Source organism: Lissotriton helveticus, chromosome 6, assembly GCF_964261635.1.
Source record: "Lissotriton helveticus chromosome 6, aLisHel1.1, whole genome shotgun sequence".
In the NCBI taxonomy this organism is placed as follows: Eukaryota; Metazoa; Chordata; class Amphibia; order Caudata; family Salamandridae; genus Lissotriton; species Lissotriton helveticus.
This window is the reverse complement of record NC_136067.1, coordinates 1,121,848,283-1,121,871,168: the sequence shown is the minus strand read 5'-3', so window position 1 is coordinate 1,121,871,168 and position 22,886 is coordinate 1,121,848,283. Positions and strand designations below refer to the sequence as shown.

Genomic DNA, 22,886 nt, shown 5'->3' with positions numbered 1-22,886 from the left:
AACACTACTGTCTACGTACCCCCATACCCCGGCCCTGTAAAGGGCTATTGATTGACATTTGGCTCTGTAAATCTTCATCAATTCAGCTGGCGGCCTTTTCCCTAACCTTTGTGAAAAATTAGGGCTGCTATTGCTCTCCTGAGATGGAATTTTCTGGCCTCGAGCGCTGGTTTCCAGTTCAATCTCTGGTCGACGATGATTCCCAGATATGGGTATTGATCTGTAGTTGCAAGTTTCTCATTGTTAAGATAGATATCCTTTATCACTTTTTTCCCAGTGCCCGCTGTCATTACAAAGGTTTTTTTTATATTTATGTGTAAATCCAGGTTTCCCATGAATTCAGAATATCTATTCAGCACCTTCTGGAGTTCGCGAGGAGTACGGGCAAGTATCACAGCGTCATCCGTGTAGGGCAGAGCGGGAATCGGGCGTTTTTTTATTTGTGGAAGATCCTGGCCCCCCTTCACCATGGCCTTCTCTAAGCCATTGGTATAAAGAGTAAAAAGAAAGGGGGCCAGGACACAACCTTGCCGGACTCCACCCTCTACCCTGAACGGCGCTGACAGCTTACCCTTTACCCCGAACCTCACCCTAGCAGAGGCGTTGGAATATAATTCTCGCAAGAAGTTCACCAACGGTGGGTCAGCCCCCATTTCTATTAAAACAGACCATAGTTTGGTATGGGAAACACAGTCGAAGGCTGCAGGCAGATCGACGTATACCATATACAGTCTGCCCGCCTTCGCACATGCATATTTGCCCAGTAACAGAGTCAAGTTTAGGGCCTGTTCAGTTGTTCCAAAACCCTCGCGGTACCCACATTGGAGGTCCGAGAGGACCCCATCATCGTTCGCCCACTTCTGAAGATGCTCAAGAACAACTCTGCCTGCCACTTTGCCCAGAGAGTCCAGCAGTGAGATCGGGCGATAACAGGATGCCTCCTGGCGGTCACCCTTCTTAAAGATGGGGACCATGATTGACTTTGTCCAGGAGTCCAATAGGCCCACCTCCGTCGCTGCCTTAAGAACCCTGGTCAGTATTGGGGCCCATAGATCCACGTTTGACTTAAATAGGTCTATAGGAACCCCGACGGGTCCAGGGGCTTTACCGTTGTTACTGGCTTTTAGGGCCTGGAGTACCTCGTTGATAGTAATGTCCAATAAAATTGGGTAGCTTGGTTCGGGGGACACAGTGGTGCTGTCTAAAACTCCTCCTGTATCAGCCGAACCCTTCTGAAAGATCTTTGAGAAATGCGCCACCCACGCAGATTCATCAATGGCCACATCTAGAGACGGAGGATATTTATGGTCAGCCAAAAAGGGAGATTTAACAACTGTCCAGAACACTGCACTATTTTTATCGATGGAACTTTTATGGAGTTGGTCCCATAAAGCTTGTTTTAATTCGGACCTTCTCTCTTTTAGTGCGATGTGATACTCCCTCCTAAGTTTTATTATTTCCTGCGCCACTCTGCTTGTTTTTTGTAGGGCTATCTTTAGCTTAGAATGTGCTATTGTGCATTTGTGATTAAACCACCCTGCTTTCTTTGGGTGATTGTTTTTTATTTTTACCAAAAGGGATTCATTTATTCTTTTTAAAACCACGCTGAAGTTACTTAAGACCTCCTCATTTGTTACAGACAAATCTAAACATTTGGCGATTTGTAAAACTTTTCTTGTTATGTCTAGGGGGTCAACTTTCTGCCATTTTATACTGTATCCATTTATTCTATCCAAATGCAGAGTGTGTTGTCTCAAAGCACTAGCTATAGATTGAGTATTGTGCTCAGTGAATGAGCGGAATTCTAAACTAGGAGCACCGTGGTTGCTTAGTGTATTGATCAATACGGCAAAGCTAGTAACACGGTTGACCAAGGTATTTGATATCAGGATGAAATCTATCGTGGTCTGACTCCCCCTTCCGAGAAATGTTGGCTCCAAATACTGACCAACATTATTCCTTTTGTTTACAATTATCAGATCCAAGTCTGCGAGGGTTTCATTTAGATAGTTTCCAGTGTTCGAATGGAGGAAGTGGACTATAGGGTCTTCATTTTCGTCCACGATCCCACACAGATTTCTGTTACTATGCTGGCATGGGTGATGGTTTAAGTCCCCCCCCCCCAAATAATAATTACCCCGTTTCCACCCGCAAAACCCCTCAATAAGGAGGATAGTTTGTGGCGCAATTTGCGCAGACTCTTCAGCAATTCTCCTTCTGATAGATTATTATTGAAATTAACGAGGAGAACAGTGACCTTGTAATTAAAGCAAAGACTATGTAATTGGTAGTTTGCTTCCAGTTCTAACGGTGATATTTTTACCCCCCCTATTGTATTTGCTATGAATATACTTAGGCCACCTTTGGCCCTACCTGATGCTACAGTAACGGCGGGAGAAAAGTAAGTTTTATACCCCACCAGGTGGATTTCGGTGGTGGACCAAGTCTCCTGGAGACATATTATGTTATGTTTCTCGAGAAACTTCAAACCAATACCATCTTCCACCATGGAGCGCAAACCAGCTATGTTCCAAGAAAGAAGCTTTACCAGTGGAAACTCAGTGGCTGTGATAATATCTAATGGTGTGGTAGACCGAAATGTCTGTAGATCATTATCGGTCATGCCAGGTACCATTGTCTTTTCTAGAACTGTGGTGGGTGGAGCAACACCCAAAGTAAAATCGTTACCTCCGGTCGCGGCGTTACCTATCTCGATTACAGTACGATTTGGCTCCAGCAACGAAGTATCGCCCCGTACTAGATTTGGTTGGTTACCTAGCTGACCGACCAGCGTAAATTCTTGTTAAGGGACTGTTTGTCTTTCAAGGTATCCCCCATACCCTGGTTATGGAGTCAATCAACTCCTTCCAGCCCATACAGCGTGGAAAAGCGTGTAGTACTGATTGCTGTTGACCAGACCAAAATCATGCTCACATCACCTACATGACATGCACACATGCAGCAGAGTCCATTTCCATTTCAACAGCTTTATTCGACAGATTAGTCATAAAAGCATTTACAAAATTACAGATGAAATTAATTGGCTAAAACAGCTGCCATAATGAAACGTATAAGCTGGATAAAAGGGAATGCACGCATTTGTTATAAACATCAATAAAATCACATGAGCATATAACTGAATGAAAGGGCATGCAAAAGAGCTTTTAGAAATTTAGATGTTAGCACTCATCATAATAGTTAATAAAATCATATTACAAAGAGCACAATAAAAACATTAAAAATATTTACAAATCACAACACAGTTATTAGATAAATTTGACACTTGATACGATCCACCTTCTACTGTGATAGCTCGATTAGATATAGTTAATCAACTACTCTCTGATAGATTATAACCTATTCTCGAATATCAACCTAAGATCTACTACAAAAAGCAATTAGCTGTATTTGGTCACATCAACATTGGACCTCATCTAGGTGTAGGGATTTGGACCCTAATACCCATGCCCACCCTAGACATTTTGCCATTGGCTAAGGACAATCGTTGCTGAAGTGTTGGCCTGCAAGATTCTTTCATCTTCGCTAGCCCTTCTTGTACCGAGGAGCTTACAAATTGGGAACAGCCAGACATGATGCGGATCAATATACCCAGCGCAAACAAGGAGTAGGGGCACCAAATATTCCTTGCTAGACTTACAAACTGGACATACATCAGCAGTATATTTGTTCCATCTAGCAGTGAATGAAGTTACTGGCAATGTACCTACCCTGAATTGAAAATAGAGTTTTCGATCTAGCGGTTTCGTAACTTGGTCCCAGAATGGCTCCAGCTTCAGGAGAACTTTATGATCCAGGAAAAGACAAGTTTGGGAAGATGGCTTAATCAGTCTGAGAGTGTTATGCTAAGTCCATTCCCAATATTTGTCCTTCAGGATCTCCTTTGTGGGGATATTTGAATTTACAGGATCGGTCCATAATGGAGTCATACCTGTGCTCGACAGGGTGTCTCTAACCGCCCATACCCATTTTATACGGTGCAAGGTATCAGCCCTTATTATATCTAGGAAACTTGTTGTGTAGCCTACAAGCTCCGGCAGTAAAGGAGGGGTCGAAGTTTGGCTATGGCTGCAAAGGGTTTTCTCCCAAGGTCATATAATAACGGACACATTGGGATACTTTGTGGAAGCCTAGTGATTTTCCTCAGGAACCTATTTTCTGATGACGTATGGGTAGATAGGTTCTCACATCCCCAAAGTTCGGAACCGTAGGGCTGAGCTGATGACTTTCGTACTGTAAATTTCTAGGGTGGGGCTAATGGGCTTAGTATATGAGGAACACCCCCGCCCGTTGCCTATGTTTAAGGGATGCTAGTTCAATCTGGTGGTCCCATTTCATGTTTTCCTGGAAGTGAACCCCCAGGTAAGAGAACGCCTGTTCTACCAGCCTGTTGTTCATTCGGATGCCCCCCTTGTAGGCCCCGTGTGAATTAAATGGCATCAGTTTTGTCTTTGACACATTGACCTCCAAACCCTGCTGTGAGCAGAACTCCTCAAAGGTTTTTAGGGCTTTCTGGAGTCCGCTTGGGGGCTTGGAAATAATCAATGTGTCGTCAGCAAACATTAGTATTGCCATTTGTTCGCCTGCATGTACTGGGGCATCAGAAGGGGTAGAACTCATGTAGTCCAGTATTCCATTAATATATAATGAGAATAGCGTAGGGGCCATCACGCAGCCTTGGCGTACGGCTCTCTCTATGGGAAACGATTCGATAAATTCCACCTGTCCACCCCATCTAATTTTTGCACTATTATCTTTATGTAGCCTGATGATGAGAGACAGTAGTTTGGGTGGCATTCCTAGTTCTTGTAAGATGAATTAGAGTTTGGTGCTGTGGACAAGGTCGAATGCCGACTTAAGATCTACAAAGGCGGCGAATAGACTACCTTTGCCCAGAGTCAATATCTTCCTATAGCTCAGTACACACCTGAACACTTGATCTACGGTACTAGTGAAAGCTCGAAACCCAGCTTGCAATGGGGACAAGACCTTAAACCCCTCAATCAATTCTTGTACTCTATTGAGCACCAGCCTCCCCATTATCTTTTGCAGACAGTCAATTAGGCTGATTGGCCTATACTTCCCTGGGCAAGATTTGTCCCCTTTCTTAAAAACAGGGACAATTTCTGCTCCCTTCCAGGAGTCGGGGATGGGGGCTCCTTGGGTGATAGCGTTTGTCAACAACAGAATATCATGACACCATCTATCCTTGTTGTATAAAAAGATGTCCCCAGGTATGCCATCTGGCCCAGGTGCCTTTCCTGCCAGTACTGAGTTCAGTGCTGTCTTTATCTCTGCCCTACTGAAGGTGCTGTCCTGGTACGGTGTGTCACCCGTTGTCCCATTTGTAGACATTCCAAAATTGTCTGGGATTCTTTATGGCACAAGCCTCCCTTAGTTCCTGCCACCTTTCATCGTCCCAAGATCTCTTAGCTTTTGCCTGGGTGCCCCTATAGAAGGACCTAGCTACTCGAACTTTTGTGTGGTCGCCACCGTTAATGGCTGCCCCTAGAGCTAGACGTGTCTCTTGACATTCATTGCTGTACCAGTGCTCCACTTTCTGATTCGGAGCCTTGGAATTCTTCTTACCCTGATTAAAAAAATGGGTACGCTAATGGCTAAGGAATGTATTGTGTATGCTTGTGGAATGGGCTAAGTCCCTATGTATTGCTACACTGGCCTCTAGTTCAGGTATGGCATTATCCATTCCCTTGTTAATGTTGTCTAGCAGATCTGGCATTTCTATTATTCTTACCCACTTGGGATGTCTCAAAACATTTGTGGATACCACGTCACCTGTTAGGTGACAATTTCTTGCATGAATATGTGACTTTTGACCGCTCAGATCCATAGTCCCACACAAGGGGTTATGGTCACTTTCTAGCCTGTCTATGACCGCCATGTGACCCAGGGCATGCCATAGCTCCAGGCTCATCAAAACATAGTAAATTCTACGAGCACTATAGCCATTGTTGAAGGTGTTAGCCCCGTATCTATCAGATTGTGTACGACAATTTAAGGCCCGCAAGCCCTTTTCCATGCAGATATTGTTTATTTGAATAACCACTTCAAACCTCTTTCTTATGGAGTTTAACTCTAATATTGGAAAGCCCCACTTATTATCGACTTCTTCTTTGAGGTAGCCACCTTCTTTGATTAGGGGCTCAAACGTTATGTTGAAATCCCCTGCTACTATGGTATTCAAAACATCCTGATGTGTATGAGAGTTTAGATACCCAGCACAAAAAGGGGTGTCTCTGACCAGGTTTCTTGGAAGAGGCAGATATCATGTTCCTCTATAAATGCATGCCATTCTGGAGAGCCCATCTTCGTGCTTAAATCTGCAATGTTCCAACTCAACATATGGTTCATAGATGAGGTTGCACCTAGGGGTAGTTGTTTTATGGATGTGTGAGATGTAGGGGTGCCCACCTCCAGTATACCTTATATCTGGGTAGGAAGGGCCAGGTCTGTCGTAAGGGGCAATGTCTGCACTGCTATGAAATCTTTAGGGCTTACATAGCTGACCCCTAGGATTGGGCTCTCCTGTTTTCCTCAGTCAATCGATGTTATCAAGTGTGGAACATCCCTGCATGCTAAATGGACTGCAACTGGGCATGTTATCATTCCTATTGCTAGGTGGGGAGCATCTAAATTGGATTGTCGAATGCTCCGGGGAACTGGAACGGAACTCTAGCGTAAAGAGGTTCTCGACTAGGTCTGTACTTTTCATGATAAGCTCAATACAGTCGTGGCAATGGTTTGCGGAGGTTAACCTTCTCGTCACTACTATATCGTCCCTTATCAGCGAGCGGCAACTTCTAACATGCCTTATCCAGTGGATAGCTTTATTGGTTAAGGAGTCCCCATTCTCTATCCCTCTACATGCGTCATATTTTGGCACATTTACCATATAGATTCTAGGGGGACTATCTATGTTATGTGTGTTGTGTACTCATGACCTCATCAGAGAACCCCACTGTGGTGCATCCGTACGCGATACGGTATTACTTCGAGGAGATAGATGGGTCCTCAACACTGGTGCCTTACTAAACTTGGAACTATTACTAGCTACTACCCGGTGTGATTGTTGCTTGATCTCTGTAGATGTTGTCTTATTGCTGCTTAACTTAGCTCGAGCTGAGAAACTCCCTTGTGTGTTGATAGCAGTGTCTGGGATAGTCGGTAAAACTAGAGAAACGGTAGCCATGGGACTCTGTAAGTCTACCATATGGCTACTTTCCTGTATATTTCCAATCCCTCTTCTATTAGATTCTGGTAATAAGGATTTAACCATTATAGATAGCTCCTCTATCATGCCTCTCATATTCCCCACATCAAGTCTTAATGTGGTGACTTCTTTGAACAAGTTCTGCCATTCTGGGCAAAGTCCTGGTACTATTTCTTGCTTATATGTAGCTAATGTCCGTGGGGATTGGGTCGTCACAAGTCTATCTCCTCCCCCCTAAAGTATGTTGTCCGATTCTGATAGTGGCTGAAATCTATTGGTACAAATGACTATGGGGTCTATGTGATCTGTAACTGGTAGTGCATTTGATTGTTGGTTACCAGTTTTTTATTTGGTTTACGAAACATATCAGGAACGGCCGGCTTATCTGGTTGCCTCTCCCTAGGAATAGTGTTTTTATTTCTAGTTGCATGTATTAATGGTGTGGATTCTAAAATATCTTCACACTCACTTATTAGGTTGTCTATCCGGTTCATTACGCAATTACTGGCAGCAGAATTTTGAGATTTTTTTGCCTTCTTACCCTTATTATCACGTCTTACCCCTCCCCACTTTCTTCCAGTGCCTTTCTTTCCCCATTGGCCTAAACTTAAGTTAAGCTGTTAAAATAATAGCCCTACCAACACCGGAAGACAGGGTTCACCTGTTCCAGACAAACTTTAGCTTTCTGTCACCAAACAGATCATGCAAGTAAGTGGAGGTAAAGGCAGAGTGTTTTGGAGAATAGGTTGCAACCCTCAGGTCCAGGTAGGTAGTCCACTCGCAATTATTGAGCTCAGGTAGAAGCATGCATTTACACAGTACCTTTGAGTTCTCACCCTCAGACAGTTTAGCACATAATAGCAGATGAGTGAGGGGTGGCCCGGCCTCTGTCGGACACTGACTTAGCCTTCTAGCTCCGCAATGACGTTGCCAGCGAGCGTCTACTTGCGCCTGCTGGGAAATGTAGTCCCTTGTGCCCGATACCGTTCCCCTCACGGCGGGACCTTCAAACCGATGCGCCACTGAGCTGTTCCCTTCATGGCTGGTAGGGAGAAGAGGAGTGAAGAGAAGCTGTTTCCCTCACAGCAGTGACTGCTAGCAGGTAAGTGCGTCCCGCGCTGCGGGAGGCCTGCTCACTACTTAGCGCGCCTCCTGGCGCCGCAATGACGTTGCCAGCGAGCGTCTACCTGCGCCTGCTGGGATATGTAGTCCCTTGTGCCCGATGCAGTTCCCCTCACAGCGGGACCTTCAAACCAATGCCCTGCTGAGCCGTTACCCTCACGGCTGGTAGGGAGGGTAAGAGGAGGGAAGAGAAGCCGTTTCCCTCATGGCAGTGACTGCTGGCAGGTAAGCGCATCCCAACATCAATGTGCCAACAGTGTATCCCACTTATTTACAAAATGGATGTACAAATATCTCCCACAGATCACCGCCTGGATGTGACTGCACCTGAGACAACTGATGGGGATGCAGAGACTGCCGTCCAGCCAGACACGAACACACCAACATCACCCACACCCTGCACTTCAAAACCAACCTATAGGAGAGCCACCACTGCCCCACTTTACGGATAGTGAGGGTGAACAATCTACAATGTTAGACCCCGGCACAACAGAGGCCAGGCCTGTGAGCAGCCACACGGATACCATGACTGGAGCCGCAGGAACACCTTCCTTCTATGTTGGCCTGGAGCAATCCATTGTGCATACACAGCACCTGCAGGACAAAAAAATTCCTGGTGTCATCAGAGAGCTGCAGTGCCTGATCAAGGCAGTTGAGAAGGGGCTGGAGGGATAGCAAATGTCAATGGAGCATGAGCACAGGGCACACCGTATATGCCACAGACAATTCAAAGGGTGCATTCACACAGTCAATCAACCGCCTTGCAAATGCCTCTTCAAGCCTTGCCAGGTCTACCGTCAGCATCCAAACGGACATGTCCCACTTCTGCCAGGATGTTGCTAGTAGCCTGGTGCAAGTCACCACAGCCCTAGAAAGTATACATAATCACAACCTGTGTCTGCCCCACATACCCCTCCATGTGTGAGCGAGAAGGGATCAAGTATTAGTGGTGTCTCTGCACAGGAACCTCAACCACCAAGGCAAACACGCCACTATCCATCGGGTCCTGACACTGCATCTGCCACCCAAACCAGCGGAGAAGACTACCCACACAAGAGGGCGCAAAAAAGAACTCAATGCGAAGTTACTGGTGTGCTCTCTTTTTCTTATTTTCACACTATTTTGTGCTATGTAGATTTAAGTTTATCCAATTGTGTTAGCCACCTGAATAAAAGGTGGCTACTGAGTTGTGCAATAGGCAGTTCCCCTTTGTGTCGCATCTTTTCTACTATGTCCTGTCATGCACTCACATCAGAAGTAGTTTCGTGTAATCTCTGCGTGTAGTGCAAATCCCTTAGCCACGTGTTCCATCTTGCTGCCCTTGTGGTGGTTGTTAATCATCATCAGAGTCATTATCAGATTTTGGCTCAATGGTGACATTGTGCAATCCTTTTCTCGTGGCAATGTTGGCCAGGATGGCACAGGTCGCTTTGATCTTGCAGCATGTGTATGGCTTGTAGAGGAGTACTCCACCCATCTTGTGTATGATGCAGAAACAGGACTTCAGGATGCCGAATATGCACAGTGAGCATGTTGCCCTCTGTGCCTTGTTGTAACGTCTCTCACTTGGTGTTCTTAGGGTCAGGTTAGGTGTGAGGGTCCAGGGTATCAATGCATAGTCACTGTCACCTAAGGGAAAGAGGGCAAAACCATTAGCTCACATCACACAGACACTCATGGCCAGTGCATTTGTTGCTTCTGTGGACACCTTACCTAGCAGGAAGCCATCTTCTAACTAACCCTGTGCCAGCCAGGTGTTAATGCCCTGTAGTGGAAGACGAAGGAGTTGTGGCTGAAGGATATCTGGCCACAAGGTCAGTGATGGCACAGGATGCGTCACACACCATCTGCAGTTTCAGGGAATGTGTACAATTAAATTGTGGGACTGTGCTACCCAGTAGAATTGGAGTTTAGTCTGCTGCAATGATTGGGGTGTTCCAGGGAAATATATATGCTGGTTTTACTTTTCCAGCTTTATGTCAAGAAAATTGTGGCGTAACCTAGAAAGTGTGCTTTGTGACCCTCCCCCTGGCTAGCACTGACTGGTAGCTCCCTGATGCTAGGAGGTGCGGTCAACACCAACCGTGCACATGGGAAGGTTTGGCGTAGCTCCACAGTGCTGGTGCCTGTAGCTGGGGATGTAAATCAGCAATCAGGTCAAGTATGAACTGACTACTCAGGCTACACCTGACTATGAACTCCTCTTCTGTCAAGTTAAATAGGGTGACCCTCACCCTGAATATCCTCTCATGTCTCCACCTCCTCCTGATCCTCACTGACAGAATTCTCATCCTCCTTGCCAAGATATATACGGCTGCCATTGTGAGAGAGCCAAATGCAATTTAGGGCTCTTTTTATAGTTTGCACCTTGTTACCACCTTGCCAGGATCAGTGGTGACTGCATTTCTTAACAGGCCCTTTTGTCCCCATTTGCAAATTGGCATTCCTTATTAAATGTGTTCCGATTTGCTAAAAGGAATTTGCAAATTGCGATTCCCTATTTTACCGATTTCCAAATTGCGATTCCTACTGGTAGGGAATCACAATTTGCGCCTGCATTTCAGGCATTCGTACTTGCCGATTGCCAGTTTTGCATTTCTTTAAGTTCAAGAAAATTTTATTTGATATTAAAAAGGAAAAAACAAGGTGTCAACACAAGATACAGTAAAAGTATAAAGCATTAAAAACTGTGATAAATAAAGCAAGCATAAAATTGCAAGTAATAACAAAAGGAAAATCTGGACACTAAGAGTAAAAAAGAAAAAAGAAAAGGAATAGTAAGCAGTAACCATAAAAGCATGAAAGTACCTGAAAGAAATTTAAAATTAATACAATGAAGAAAAGAAAAATGGACTGCATTGAGCACTTAAGGAGGTTTAAGGACTTCTTGTTGTGAAGGCAGTAGATCAGACCTGCGAGCAGCACACGTATCCAAGTAAAGCGTGATAGGAAGCCATAAGTCCATACGTTTTGTAGCCATGTGAGTCGGAAAAATAAAGGCAGTGTCAAGTCTGTGGTTGTGGCAAACGTTAAACCACCACGCCTTAAAGGAGATATTGGAAGAATCTTTCCAATTTACCGTTATCTGATGGAATGCAGCGGCCAGCAGTAAATCAATAATTTGAGGTTTCAATTCAACAATGTCCCAACAGGGGGAAAGGCTTCCTAAGAAAATGTTAACATTAGAAAAAGGAATACATGTGTGATAAATTACATTAATTTGAGCCCAAACCTGTAACCAAAAGTCATGAACAATGTGGAACAATGTTGCCTGCGGGGATGAGCAAGACCAGCATGTATGAGAGGTATTTGAAAAGCGTTTATGAAGGTCAGAGGGTGTATAAAGAAGTCTGTTATAAATAAAGAACAAGGACTTTGTCAAAGTTGCTGCCCTTGATGATTTGCGGATCTTGTTCCATATCTTATCCCATAACGAGATTGGCCAGGAGGTGGAGAGATCACGTTCCCAGCATTCCTCTACTTTGGATTTGGGCCTAATAGAATCAGTAGTATGAAGATATTTATAAATGGAAGAAGCCTTAGGAGTAGTACGTAAAAAAGAATGAAACAAGGTGGTGGGATTAGGAGTAATGGGAGAGGAGGGTAGCTGAGACAGTCGGGTGAAAACTGTCATAACAGCCTCTCTAAGTAGGTTGTAGTTACGGGAAAAGGGGGCCGGTAAACCATAAAGGGAACGGAGAGTAGCAAAAGGTAAGAAAGAGGATTGAGAAAAGAGTTGAGAGATCCATATCAACCCTTTGTGATGCCACGCCTTCCAAAAGAAGGGTTTATTACGGATTAGGAGGGCGGTGTTATGCCAAATAGTAGAGGAGAGAAAGTCAGCAAGCGCTGAGGGGGGAGGGTGAGAGGAAGAAAGGAGCAGCTTAGTAGTGAATTTGTGAATGGGGGTAGATATGGAAGAGGGTTTGCGTGAGAAGGAGAGATACTCAGCGAAAGAAAAAGGAGAAAGAAGAAGGCGTTCAAATGTAGTCCAAAGAGGGCAGGGATCACTGGGATCTCGTAACCAGAAGGAAGCTTGTCGTAACAGAAACGCCTTATGGTAAGCAGGAAAATCTGGGAAATTAACTCCGCCCTCCGCCTTAGGACGAATCAGTCGAGCAAGGGACATTCTGGGTTTTTTCTTATTCCAAAGAAAGGATGTTAAAATAGAGTTGATCTTTTTAAAGAATTTAGAAGGAATGGACACGGGAATATTGTGGAGATAGTATAGAGGACTATGGGAGATAACATCATTTTAATAGTATCAAGACGTCCCCACCAGGATAAATAAAGGGGATGCCACTTGGAGGTTAAATCCACCAATTTGTGAGTGCATTTAGCCAAACAGAGGGAGACAGTACTTGAAATAGAAGGAGTAATATGTAGGCCAAGGTATTTAATATGGGAGGTTTTCCATGTAAAGTGTGAGGCGGCGAAGTCAGGTTTAAATGTGAATTTCGTCAAGGGTAGAATCTCACATTTATCATTGTTAAGTTTATAACCCGATACATGAGAGTAATCATGGACTTCGGCAAGGAAAGCGGGGATCGAATCAGTGGGATTAGAAATAAAAAGAAGAATGTCGTCCGCATAAGCAGCCAACTTAACTTGGGAATCCGAAATTTGAAAGCCCTGAATATTAGGATTCTGACGAAGTTTAGACAAGAAGGGTTCTAAAGCCAAATTAAATAGAAAAGGAGATAAGGGGCAACCTTGACGGACACCTCTTTTCAAATAAAAAAAAGAGGAGACTTGACCATTGGCACAGACTGCAGCACGCGGGTTAGAATAAAGTAAGGAAATCAAGGAAATAAATTTAGGACCAAAGCCAAACCAGTGAAGTGTGTGGAATAGATAAGTCCATTCAACCCTATCAAACGCCTTCTCAGCGTCCAGGGCGATGGCTGCGAGAGAATGAGGTGAGTGACGGGACTGAGTTAAAATATTAAATAATAGTCTGGTGTTGTCAGTAATGAAACGACCCTTGACGAAGCCTGACTGGTCCTCACCCAAAAGATCCGGGAGAAGAAGGTCAAGGCGCGCCGCAAGAGACTTTGCAAATATTTTATAGTCAATGTTAACCAAAGAGATTGGTCTATAATTTTTACAGTATTGAATATCTTTCCCCTCCTTGGGTATCAGACAGATGTGTGCGTCAGAAAAAGAACCAGAGGAGGCACCCAAAGTAAGGAAAGTATCAATAAAGGAGTGCAATTTTGGAATGAGGAGTTTCGAAAAGTGCAGGAAAAATTCAACAGTAAAGCCATCCGGTCCAGGGGCCTTATCCTTTTGGAGACTCTGAAGTGCTGTGAGTAACTCCTGCGGGGAAATGCTAATCTCCAAATGAGAGAGATCAAGGGGAAAGTGAGATGGCTTCTGTATGTTGGAGAAAAAACGATCTAAGGACTGAGAGGAGGGCTGGGTTTCGGAGGTATATAAAGTTTTGTAGAAGGCAGAAAATTCAGCAAGAATATCTGCATCTTTATGTTTAAGAACAGAGTGTGTGTCATAAATTGATTCAATGTTTAATTTGTTATGCTTTACTTTCAAATAATTAGCTAAAATTTTTCCAGCCTTATTTTTGCCTCCATAAAACTTTGCACTCAATTTCAGTAAATATAAAGACGCGTCTTCCGTAGACTTCTTGTTAAATTTCATTTTAGCATTGACCAGGGCTGTTAAACTGTCTTGTGAACGGGAAGTGAAATAAGAATGCTCCAGTTTCTTAATATCAAGGAGGAGATCAGTTGTGATTCTACGGGCAGTTCTCCGCTTCTTTGCCACAAAGCCAATTATAAAATCTCTTGCCGCAGCCTTAAAAGCATCCCAAATGGTGTGCTTGGGAATGGATGGGGTGTCATTAAGCGAAAAAAATTCGTCTGAAAATGCAGTGAAAGAAGCAGTGAACTTGGGGTCCAAAAGAAGAGCGTTATTAAAGCGCCATCGTTTGGGTCCACCCGATTTAGGAAGAATGTCAAGCTGAACTAAAGTGAGGGCATGGTCCGAGAGGAGAATCGGACCAATCTCTGCATGAGTGAGGGTTTGGGCAATGTTATGGGTAACAAAAATGTAATCAATTCGGGATTGGGAATGATGACAGGGAGAGTAAAAGGTGAATTCACGCGTCTCTGGATTGCATAGTCGCGAGGCATCAGTGAGCTTGTGGTGAGAGATAGCCTGGGAGAAAAGTTTATGGGATCTATTAGGAATAAAGTGGGCCTTAGAGTGTCTGTCCAAAAAGGGGTCAAGAGGCTGATTACAGTCTCCTGCTAAGATAAAATTATCGTCAATAAATCTGGTGATATGTTGAGAGAAAGTATGCCAGAAAGTAGGATCACCAGCAGTAGGGGCATAAATATTCAAAAGTGAAATTGGAACATTCTTAATAGACAGTTTAACATATGCCCAACGACCAATATCATCTGATTCCTGAGCAAGCAATGAATGTGATAAATTTTTGTGACATAAAATAGCTACTCCATTGTGTTTACCATCCCCCTGAGAATAATAAACATCACCCACCCAACCTCTTTTCAGTTTAACAGATTCTTCAGCAGACAAATGAGTTTCTTGCAAAAAAGCAACATCAACATTTAAACGAGCCAGATGCGTTAAAATTCTCTGCCGTTTGATGGGAGAATTGATGCCCTTAACATTCCAAGTAACCATTTTTAACGACATATTAGAAGAGATGAGGAGAAAATATCAATAGAGGAAAAAACAGAGTAAGAGTCCAGAAAAGAAAATAAGCAAAAAAGATAGGAAAATGTTAGAGAAACAAAAAGAAGGAATAAAATATGAGATCTAGAGCTAATGAAGAGGGAGTGCAAGAAAATCAGCAAAAGGAAGAATGGAAATGTAAAAAAGAATAAAGAAAAGGGAATTAGGAGAAAGAAAAGCCAGACCAAGAGTGAGTGAAGAGTAGCAATCAGAAGAACAGGTGAGATAAGGAAAGAAAAAAAGAAAAGGAAAGAGCATGAATAGAAAGTACAAATATAGAAGAAAAAAGTGATGGTGAAAGCCAGTTGAGCAAGGAAATAAAGTAGAAAAATACAGGTGATAATAAAATAGATATGATAGAGGCAAAGACAAGGAAATTGATGGTAACAAGAGAAAAAAGACACCTTTGAACAGAGGAGAACCAGGAAAAAAACCGAGAATAAAGATATGAAGGAAGTATCAAACAGCGAGGGGAGGAAGGAAAACATACTTACGAAGGGTGGAACTGGGGAAGGATGGTCAAAAGGGAGAAGAGACGAGAAGAAAAAACAACTGAGGGGGGAGCGCCAACTGGAGGAGGCAGGACAACAGATGTAAACGAACCGTCAAACCGAAGGGGAGACATACAGTGAACTGTGAAACCTGTGGGGGAGAAGAGAGAATAAGAGAAATAACATGAGGAGAAGAAGACAACAGGAAATGTCATAATAAAAACGAAACATGAAACAAGAACGTAAAAACATATGAGCAAATTATGGAACTATGAGGGAACAAATAGAAGCAATAAGGATTACAGAAGAAAGGGGTATATCAACAGAACAAACACGAGCAAAGATAAAGTCGGCACTGGATGTGCTGATACATTAATGCACCACAACAAGTTGCGAGAGTCATGGAGGGAAAGCCGATGAGGAGCTGGAGAGGTCCATATCCGGCGTTTGACATGAGTTTAGAAAGCTCCGGAGACGAACAGGATCCTCGTAGGTCGTCGTTTTGTTATTATAAGTGACTCTGAAAAGACAAGGATGGAAAAGGCCATATCTAGCACCAATAGAGCGAAGCTCCGGTCGCATATCCAGAAAAGCTTTGCGACGATTGGTTGTAGCTTTGGCGTAATCCTGCACGAAGAAGAGGGTAGATCCTGACCACGTGAGGCAAGGAGAAGCACGGGCTGCTGAGAGGACCTTAAGAAGATCAGTGTATTCCAGAAAATACATGATGACACCTCTTGGTTTTGGAGAAGCAGAAGCAGAGGGAGATATGCGGCCAAGCCTATGCGCTCGCTGAATGTTGAGCGCGGTACCTTCAGGTAGATGTAGAAGCTTAGGCAGAAAAGATTTGAAGAAAGCAACAGGGTCATTCCCCTCACAATTCTCCGCCAAGCCGTAGATTCGAAGGTTGTTGAGTCGATTACGATTTTCAAGCTCCTCAACCTGCTTCTGGAGAGAGGAAATTTGCGATTGCATGTGCGTCACCTTGGAGGAAGATTCCTGGAGGGAAGAAAGGGTGTGCTCCACACTCGTCACTCTTGTATCCATCTGTGACCAATGATCAGTTAGGATCTGCAGCTTGGAATTAGTTTCCTCCATGAAAGGTCGGAGAGCGCGTATCTCCTCCAACAGTAGCTCCATAGATACAGCCGAGGCAGAGCCCGTCGGTGATGGAGGATCCTTTTTAAGACGTTTTGTTGTGTTTTTCCCTGAAGGTTGAGCAGGACGCTCTACACTGGACTGCGACATTTGGATAGGAATTGCCTTAGAAGCTTCCAAGCGCGCCAATGCAGAGAAGACTTTCGAGTTTTTGAGGAAGATACGCCGTGGAGTTTTAGAAACACGACCAATTGTGCCTCTTTCCATATGAGAGGAGCCACCCCTGAAGAAAAAGCAGAGGAAAATCAAGCAGCCTGGGTATTGCGTGCTTTAAAAGCAATTAGTAGTGTCCATGGGCCACAGAAAGTCACAAAGGAAAGTTCATATGCCTAGGTCAAAAAGCCTTCATGCAAGAAAACGAGGCGCAGGATGAACATAATGGCGAAAGATAAAAAGGTGACAAATTGTAGAGAGCTTGAAGTCCAGTAGGAGAAGCACAGCATTCAGGTAGGTGAAGAAAGGCTGGGGTGAATGCCCATTCAATCAAATGCACAGCTGGTGTAAAAAACTGAAAAAGCGAATTAATCCCCAAACCAAGGAAGTGCAGAAGAGGTATGTTAGGCCTGACAGTTGGAAACACAGATTCCCTCCGTAGGTGAGCTATGTCAGGAAAAAGCTCACAGAATACAAAATGGCCGCAGAAATTGCATTGTTCGTAAATAAAGCTCGTGAGAGCAAAAGCAGGCAAATTAAGGGCAGTCAGAGCAGAAGGAAAGAGAAATTAGCTCACCATGAGCAAGTGTGGAGGCGCAGGACATCCCAGAGGGTCAGCAGACTCGGGAACAAACAGCGCGTCAGACGCGCGAAGTGTAAACAAAATGGCGGTCGCGGCCGTCAGGAAGCCGCGGCCACTCTAAAGCTTGCTGGAAATGAAGGAAAAATGCCACAATACGCCTCGGGACAACGCCAGCACACGTTCCTCATGCTCCGGTTGAGGAATCTTCTCCCGGAGTGCGACTACATCAGGTAGAGACGGACGAATCTCCCGTTCGGCACGGAGCGCTCACATCAGAGCCGCCGTCCGCGCCGGGCGCTAAGCCACGCCCCCCAGTTTTGCATTTCTTAACAGCCCGAATTCGCAATTCGGACTGTTAAGAAATGCAAAATCGTTTTCTACATCTGTGCCATAATGTGCTGCAGTGATATTATACATCATATGCTAATTCCGAATATGTTTAGTGGCCATCCTGATTGTTTTCTTTGTGTTCAGTTGCATACACTTAAAAAATATGTGTGTTTAACCAAATATGTGTTTTACACATGTGTAAAATTAAGGACAAAAGAGCTCCTTTTATCCGAAAAAAACATCCAGAGTGCAAGTGAGTTAAATGTGAAATTGCAAGGTATTGTTTAAATATCTTATTTCAAAGGCAATCAACTATTTGTAATTACCTTTATGTTTCACTTATTTGTCTTTTTTAAAAGAAACTTTGGACGAATTCCAACACTGGATTTCTAGAGCAAACACTGAAGTGAGAGAATCCAGTGACCCATCTGGGGACAGTAAAATGTTAGAAGCGAAGCTGCAAGTTTTGAAGGTAAAAGCATCTGTTGTCTCAAAAGTTACACTAATTTGTCCTCTTTTATATTTTTCTTCATGTTTAATTATGTTTTGGATAAATATAGTAAACTTGCCATACAATTTGAAACTTCAACAGCTATAAGTTATAAAATAGTAGAGCATAATGTTGTTACCTAACAATTATCAATACTTTAAAATTCATCAAAAGCCTAATACAAGTGAAAGAGTGGTAAATGAAAGGATTGGTTTATATAAAGTAGACTGGGTAGAGTGCCCAAAATATCAAAGGGGATGAACGGGTTATATTGCTTTTTACAGATTTAGGCAAGCATGAAACTTGATTTTTTGAATGATGAAAAATGACTGAGCAGTGTACATACTGTTTATTGAATTATTAACTTTGGTATCTTTCCATCTCACTATGTAGATTAATCAGTTCAATTTTATTTAAAGATAGTCAGAACTGAATTCTAAATTACAGGCTTAATAATTTTAAAAAAGCAATCTTCAAAAATGCATCTTAACATATTGTAACTTATTGCAAACTGACTATTGTCTATTAGTAGCTTTCATTTTCAGGCCAGCATAATTAACATTTGCAAAATAAGTTTTCCTAAAAATATGAAAAGTATGCTCATTATTAGTTCTACAATACTGCATTAATGGTAAAATAAGCTTAATTAAGCTATGGATTTTCATGTTGACAGAACTCCTTATTGAATGCTAAGATGTGGTTTGCTCTCACAACATTCTTACAAATAATGGCATCTCCTCCCTGAGTGCGGACATAAAGCTAGTTTTTGGAAATGTCCTTTGTGAATTCCAAAAGTGGTAAACTTAGACATTTGGTCTAAGTTTAGACCAAACTTCTAAGTTTACCTTTGTGAATCTGGCCTAACTTCTTTTCATTTGTTTGTACTAGCTATCTGAGGTCATTTAGTATTATTAGGGACATTTTGACCAGATGTATGAAGATCGACATGCAAAAATCCGGTCACAATTTGCAACCAGTAAAAATGTTCACTAATCAACTCATTAGCTTGTAAAACTCTGAACCGCAGTGGGTCAGCAGCTAACCTTTCTCTTGATTATTAAAGTGTTAGGTCATAAATTACGACACATTGGGATTTGTGGCCATCACCACGAAGTGATGACCTGCCATGGTCAGTAGGCCACCATGTCGTTGATCGCTTTTCTATAAAGAATACAACAATTTTTTTTAAAGCAGCCCCTTTTCCTTAGAAGAAACAATACTTTTAGTGAAAGATTGTTTGAGAGTTGACTATTTTTTAAAAAGCCTCACAAGAGGGAAGGAATCCCAAGGGAATGTGTTCTCTTATATTAAGGTTAGGACTACAATACACCCCTTTCAAATAGCAATTCGGCAAGGAGCTGGAATTCTGTTTTAGGAGTGGTTAAAAGGTTACTGACTCCTAAAATTGGATGTGTGCATTGGACAGATACATTTTGCAGTAGCAAACCCTTAATCAAAGCAGCTGTTATCGGAAAAATGCTCCATACATCTGCCCCTTTATTCCAGAGCATATAATATGACCCTAGGACCCTCAAGGGATTACAAAACATTTGGGGAAGAGAGCCACTGACTGGGAGTGGGGGGGGCATTCCACTGACTGGGGGGGGGGTATTTCTCCACACTCTGCTGTTGCCCTGCCTATGATAGTTCCCAAGGAGAAGGCTCCCAACTACAAACCACTCTGGAGCAGATAGGCCCATGACCATATCCTCTCATGTTTCACCTATCTAAAAATACAGGAAGCAGAACAAATCTATGAAGCTAGAAAAAGCAGAAGTCACACCCTCATGCTCAGTACTCTGCAGCCAAAACCTTCCTTCAGAAATCAATAGGAAACGCCATCATCATGCCTTTGTTTATGAAGGGGAACTCTAGGTGTCCTATGTCATATTGGCCTTTCAGTTTGACCAAATCATATGCAAACATCTAAATTGCATGCATTCATCCATAATATGAATGATTGGATCAAGGAGGAACAGTTCTTGACCCCTAACAAGGTGGTTTAAGATCAGGCCTGACCATATTGGACAACATTTTCAATCAATAATTTCCTGCAACAAAATGTACTACATGATGTACTTGTAGAATGGAAAACATACGGTGAAATCTAGAAAAACTCGATGTCCTGCTAAACCCTGCCTTCAAATCTGAGGAATGTGCATCATCTCCTCTCTACATCTTCAAAACAGTTTGGGAAGGCAATTCCTCATGATATGTTCTGTGTCAGAGGAGAGCAGACTGCAAAGCTTGTTTGCATTCTTGCTTTTCCACATTTGTGTCCATGATCTATTTAAATAGCTGTTGAAGTCATGCAAACGGGTCAAAGATAGGACATAGGATAGGACATTCCAGTGTTACTTTTTACTAATGACGCTCTACTGTTTTCCACTTAAGCAGAAGGGCTACAAAACATGTTTACCATAACAAAGAAGCATTTTTAGGGGGCTTTACAAATACAGCAATAAAGACCCAATTGGAAAAGTGACAGATGTGCCTAACTGGACAACTAAATAGTGACATATTTGCCTGACAAAGTTGGTCCAATGCTTAATCTGGACCACCCATGAAAAATGTGGGGAGCACAGAAGAAAATGCAGTAGGTAACATGGCAAGGTTAAAAAAGAGTATGGACCCAGATGATGGAAGACATTCTCAGAATTCTGAGAGCCAGAGTGAATAGTATTTCTAGACATGGAAACAAAGAGTGTGGCCTCCTGGAAAATTGAAGCATAATAATGTTACTCAAAAGAAACTGTAGATAACTATTGCACATTGGTCAGCCAAGGTTATGCCCCCTTCTGAAAGCCACTGTTGTTTTCTTTGAGTGTAGCTTGAATCTTGAAAGACATCATTGTGTGTAAGAACAGCCAGTAAACAGCCCTAGAAAACAAATACTGATGAAGAAGTTACATGAATGGAGCTGTTGAAGGATATGTTTTTATTTTGTGATTCATTCCTTTGAGGTCATTCTTATGGAAATAATTCTAAAAAGCACACAATAGGCTACAGGGAAACCTCTGGGAAGTAAATGTGCAAAAGCTGTAAAGTGTACCTCATGAAGAAGATCTTTGGTTTGGCTTGCCTGCCAATCTTATGGAAATATGGGTTTAAGATTATCTGTTAAATGTGGGAAGATTCTAATCATAGAAACTTTAAACCTAGGGCCTGAGGTATTAGCGAGGGTCCCTAAGGGCAATAGGACAAATGATGCCACTCTACGGGACCCACCACCAGGCACATGCAGAGTTTGCTATTGCAGGCTTCGTGTCTTGGTTTTGACGAAAGTGAAAACATGACATGTCACACATTCCTGTGTGCCTTGTCCCCTAACACTGCATGGCATATTTGTAAGTCACCCCTATAGCAGACCTGACAGTCCTAAGGCATGATGCTGAATATTAAATGTGAGGGTATACATGCATGAGCAGATATGCCCCTGTGATGGTCAGTCCTATTTCTGCCAATACAAGAGACCAGGGAAGCCATTTTAAACCTGTGCTGGACACTGGTGAAAACAAGTTCCTCAGCTACATGATGGCTTCACTGAAGACAGGGATGTTTGGTATCAAACTTCTCATATTGATAAACTCACACTGATTCCAGTAATGGAGTTACCAATACATGCATCCAGAAGGAACCTTAGAGGTACCCCCTAAAAACCGACTGACATCTGGTGTGCTCCCTGACTGGTTTATGCCAGCACACCACCAGAGACACTATTCTGACCTCCTAGGATGAGAGCCTTTGCCCTCAGGAGATCCTAAATAAAAGCCTGTCTAAGAAGAGGGTGTCATACCCCCTCCCACAGGATAACCTGCTGATTGGCCTTCCTAAGCCAGCACGCTTCAAAGGACTGCCACCTTTGAAAGGCAAATCTGGCTCCCCCTCTCAGGAGAGGAAGCTGACCTCTTGATCAGAGCCCCTTTGGCACCTGGATAGGTGGGGAAATTAGCTAGTCTGGCATGCGTGCCACCCCCAGGCTAGTACCATCCCTAAGGAGGGGTAAACTGGTGGACACGATTTTTCAGAAGCAGCCATCTTTGTGATGGCATTCTAAGGAAATCTGGGACAGGGTTATGCCTACTTCCAACAGGAAGTGATCATATAGGGGGCGTAGTGAACCAATGAAAAAATAGCCTATTGGCTGCTACCCTTCACTCGTCTGACACCTCTAAATTGAGTATTTAGGGGAGCCCTTGGCACCCGGAAGAGCAGATCTTGATGACCTGAAGAAAGTGGATGGACAAAAAGAGTCGCACATCAAGAACAGAAGACCCAGAAGCTGACTTGGTGCCAACCCTGCTGCCTTGCCTGCTGACTTCATCTATTGCATCAATAGTCTACTTGTCGTGCAGCTGCTGAGTCCCCAAAACCCAGGATACCTGCCAACCTTTGCCCGGGAACCAAGACCTCCCGGTTTGGCCGCTGAACAGTCCCCTGCATCCTGCAGACTACAGGAGAAAGACCAAGATGGCTCCAGCCCTGCCAAAACCTCTGTCGCAAAGAAGTGGGCCAATGGTGTCAACATGGTCCCCTAGCCCTCAAGGTACCAAGTCCACTATGGAGCGACTCCTAGTCAATTCCTCGATG

General features: G+C 43.4%; 1 protein-coding gene across 1 annotated transcript in view; it reads left to right on the top strand.

Annotated features, from left to right (window-relative positions):
• The window catches only part of SYNE1 (spectrin repeat containing nuclear envelope protein 1), a 2,361,447-nt gene that overhangs the window by 835,785 nt on the left and 1,502,776 nt on the right, over positions 1 to 22,886 (top strand). Inside the window, exon 47 of the mRNA XM_078648775.1 lies at positions 18,166 to 18,278. Within this exon, the coding sequence (XP_078504901.1) occupies positions 18,166 to 18,278 (113 nt within the window). The remainder of the gene's footprint in view (positions 1 to 18,165; positions 18,279 to 22,886) is intronic.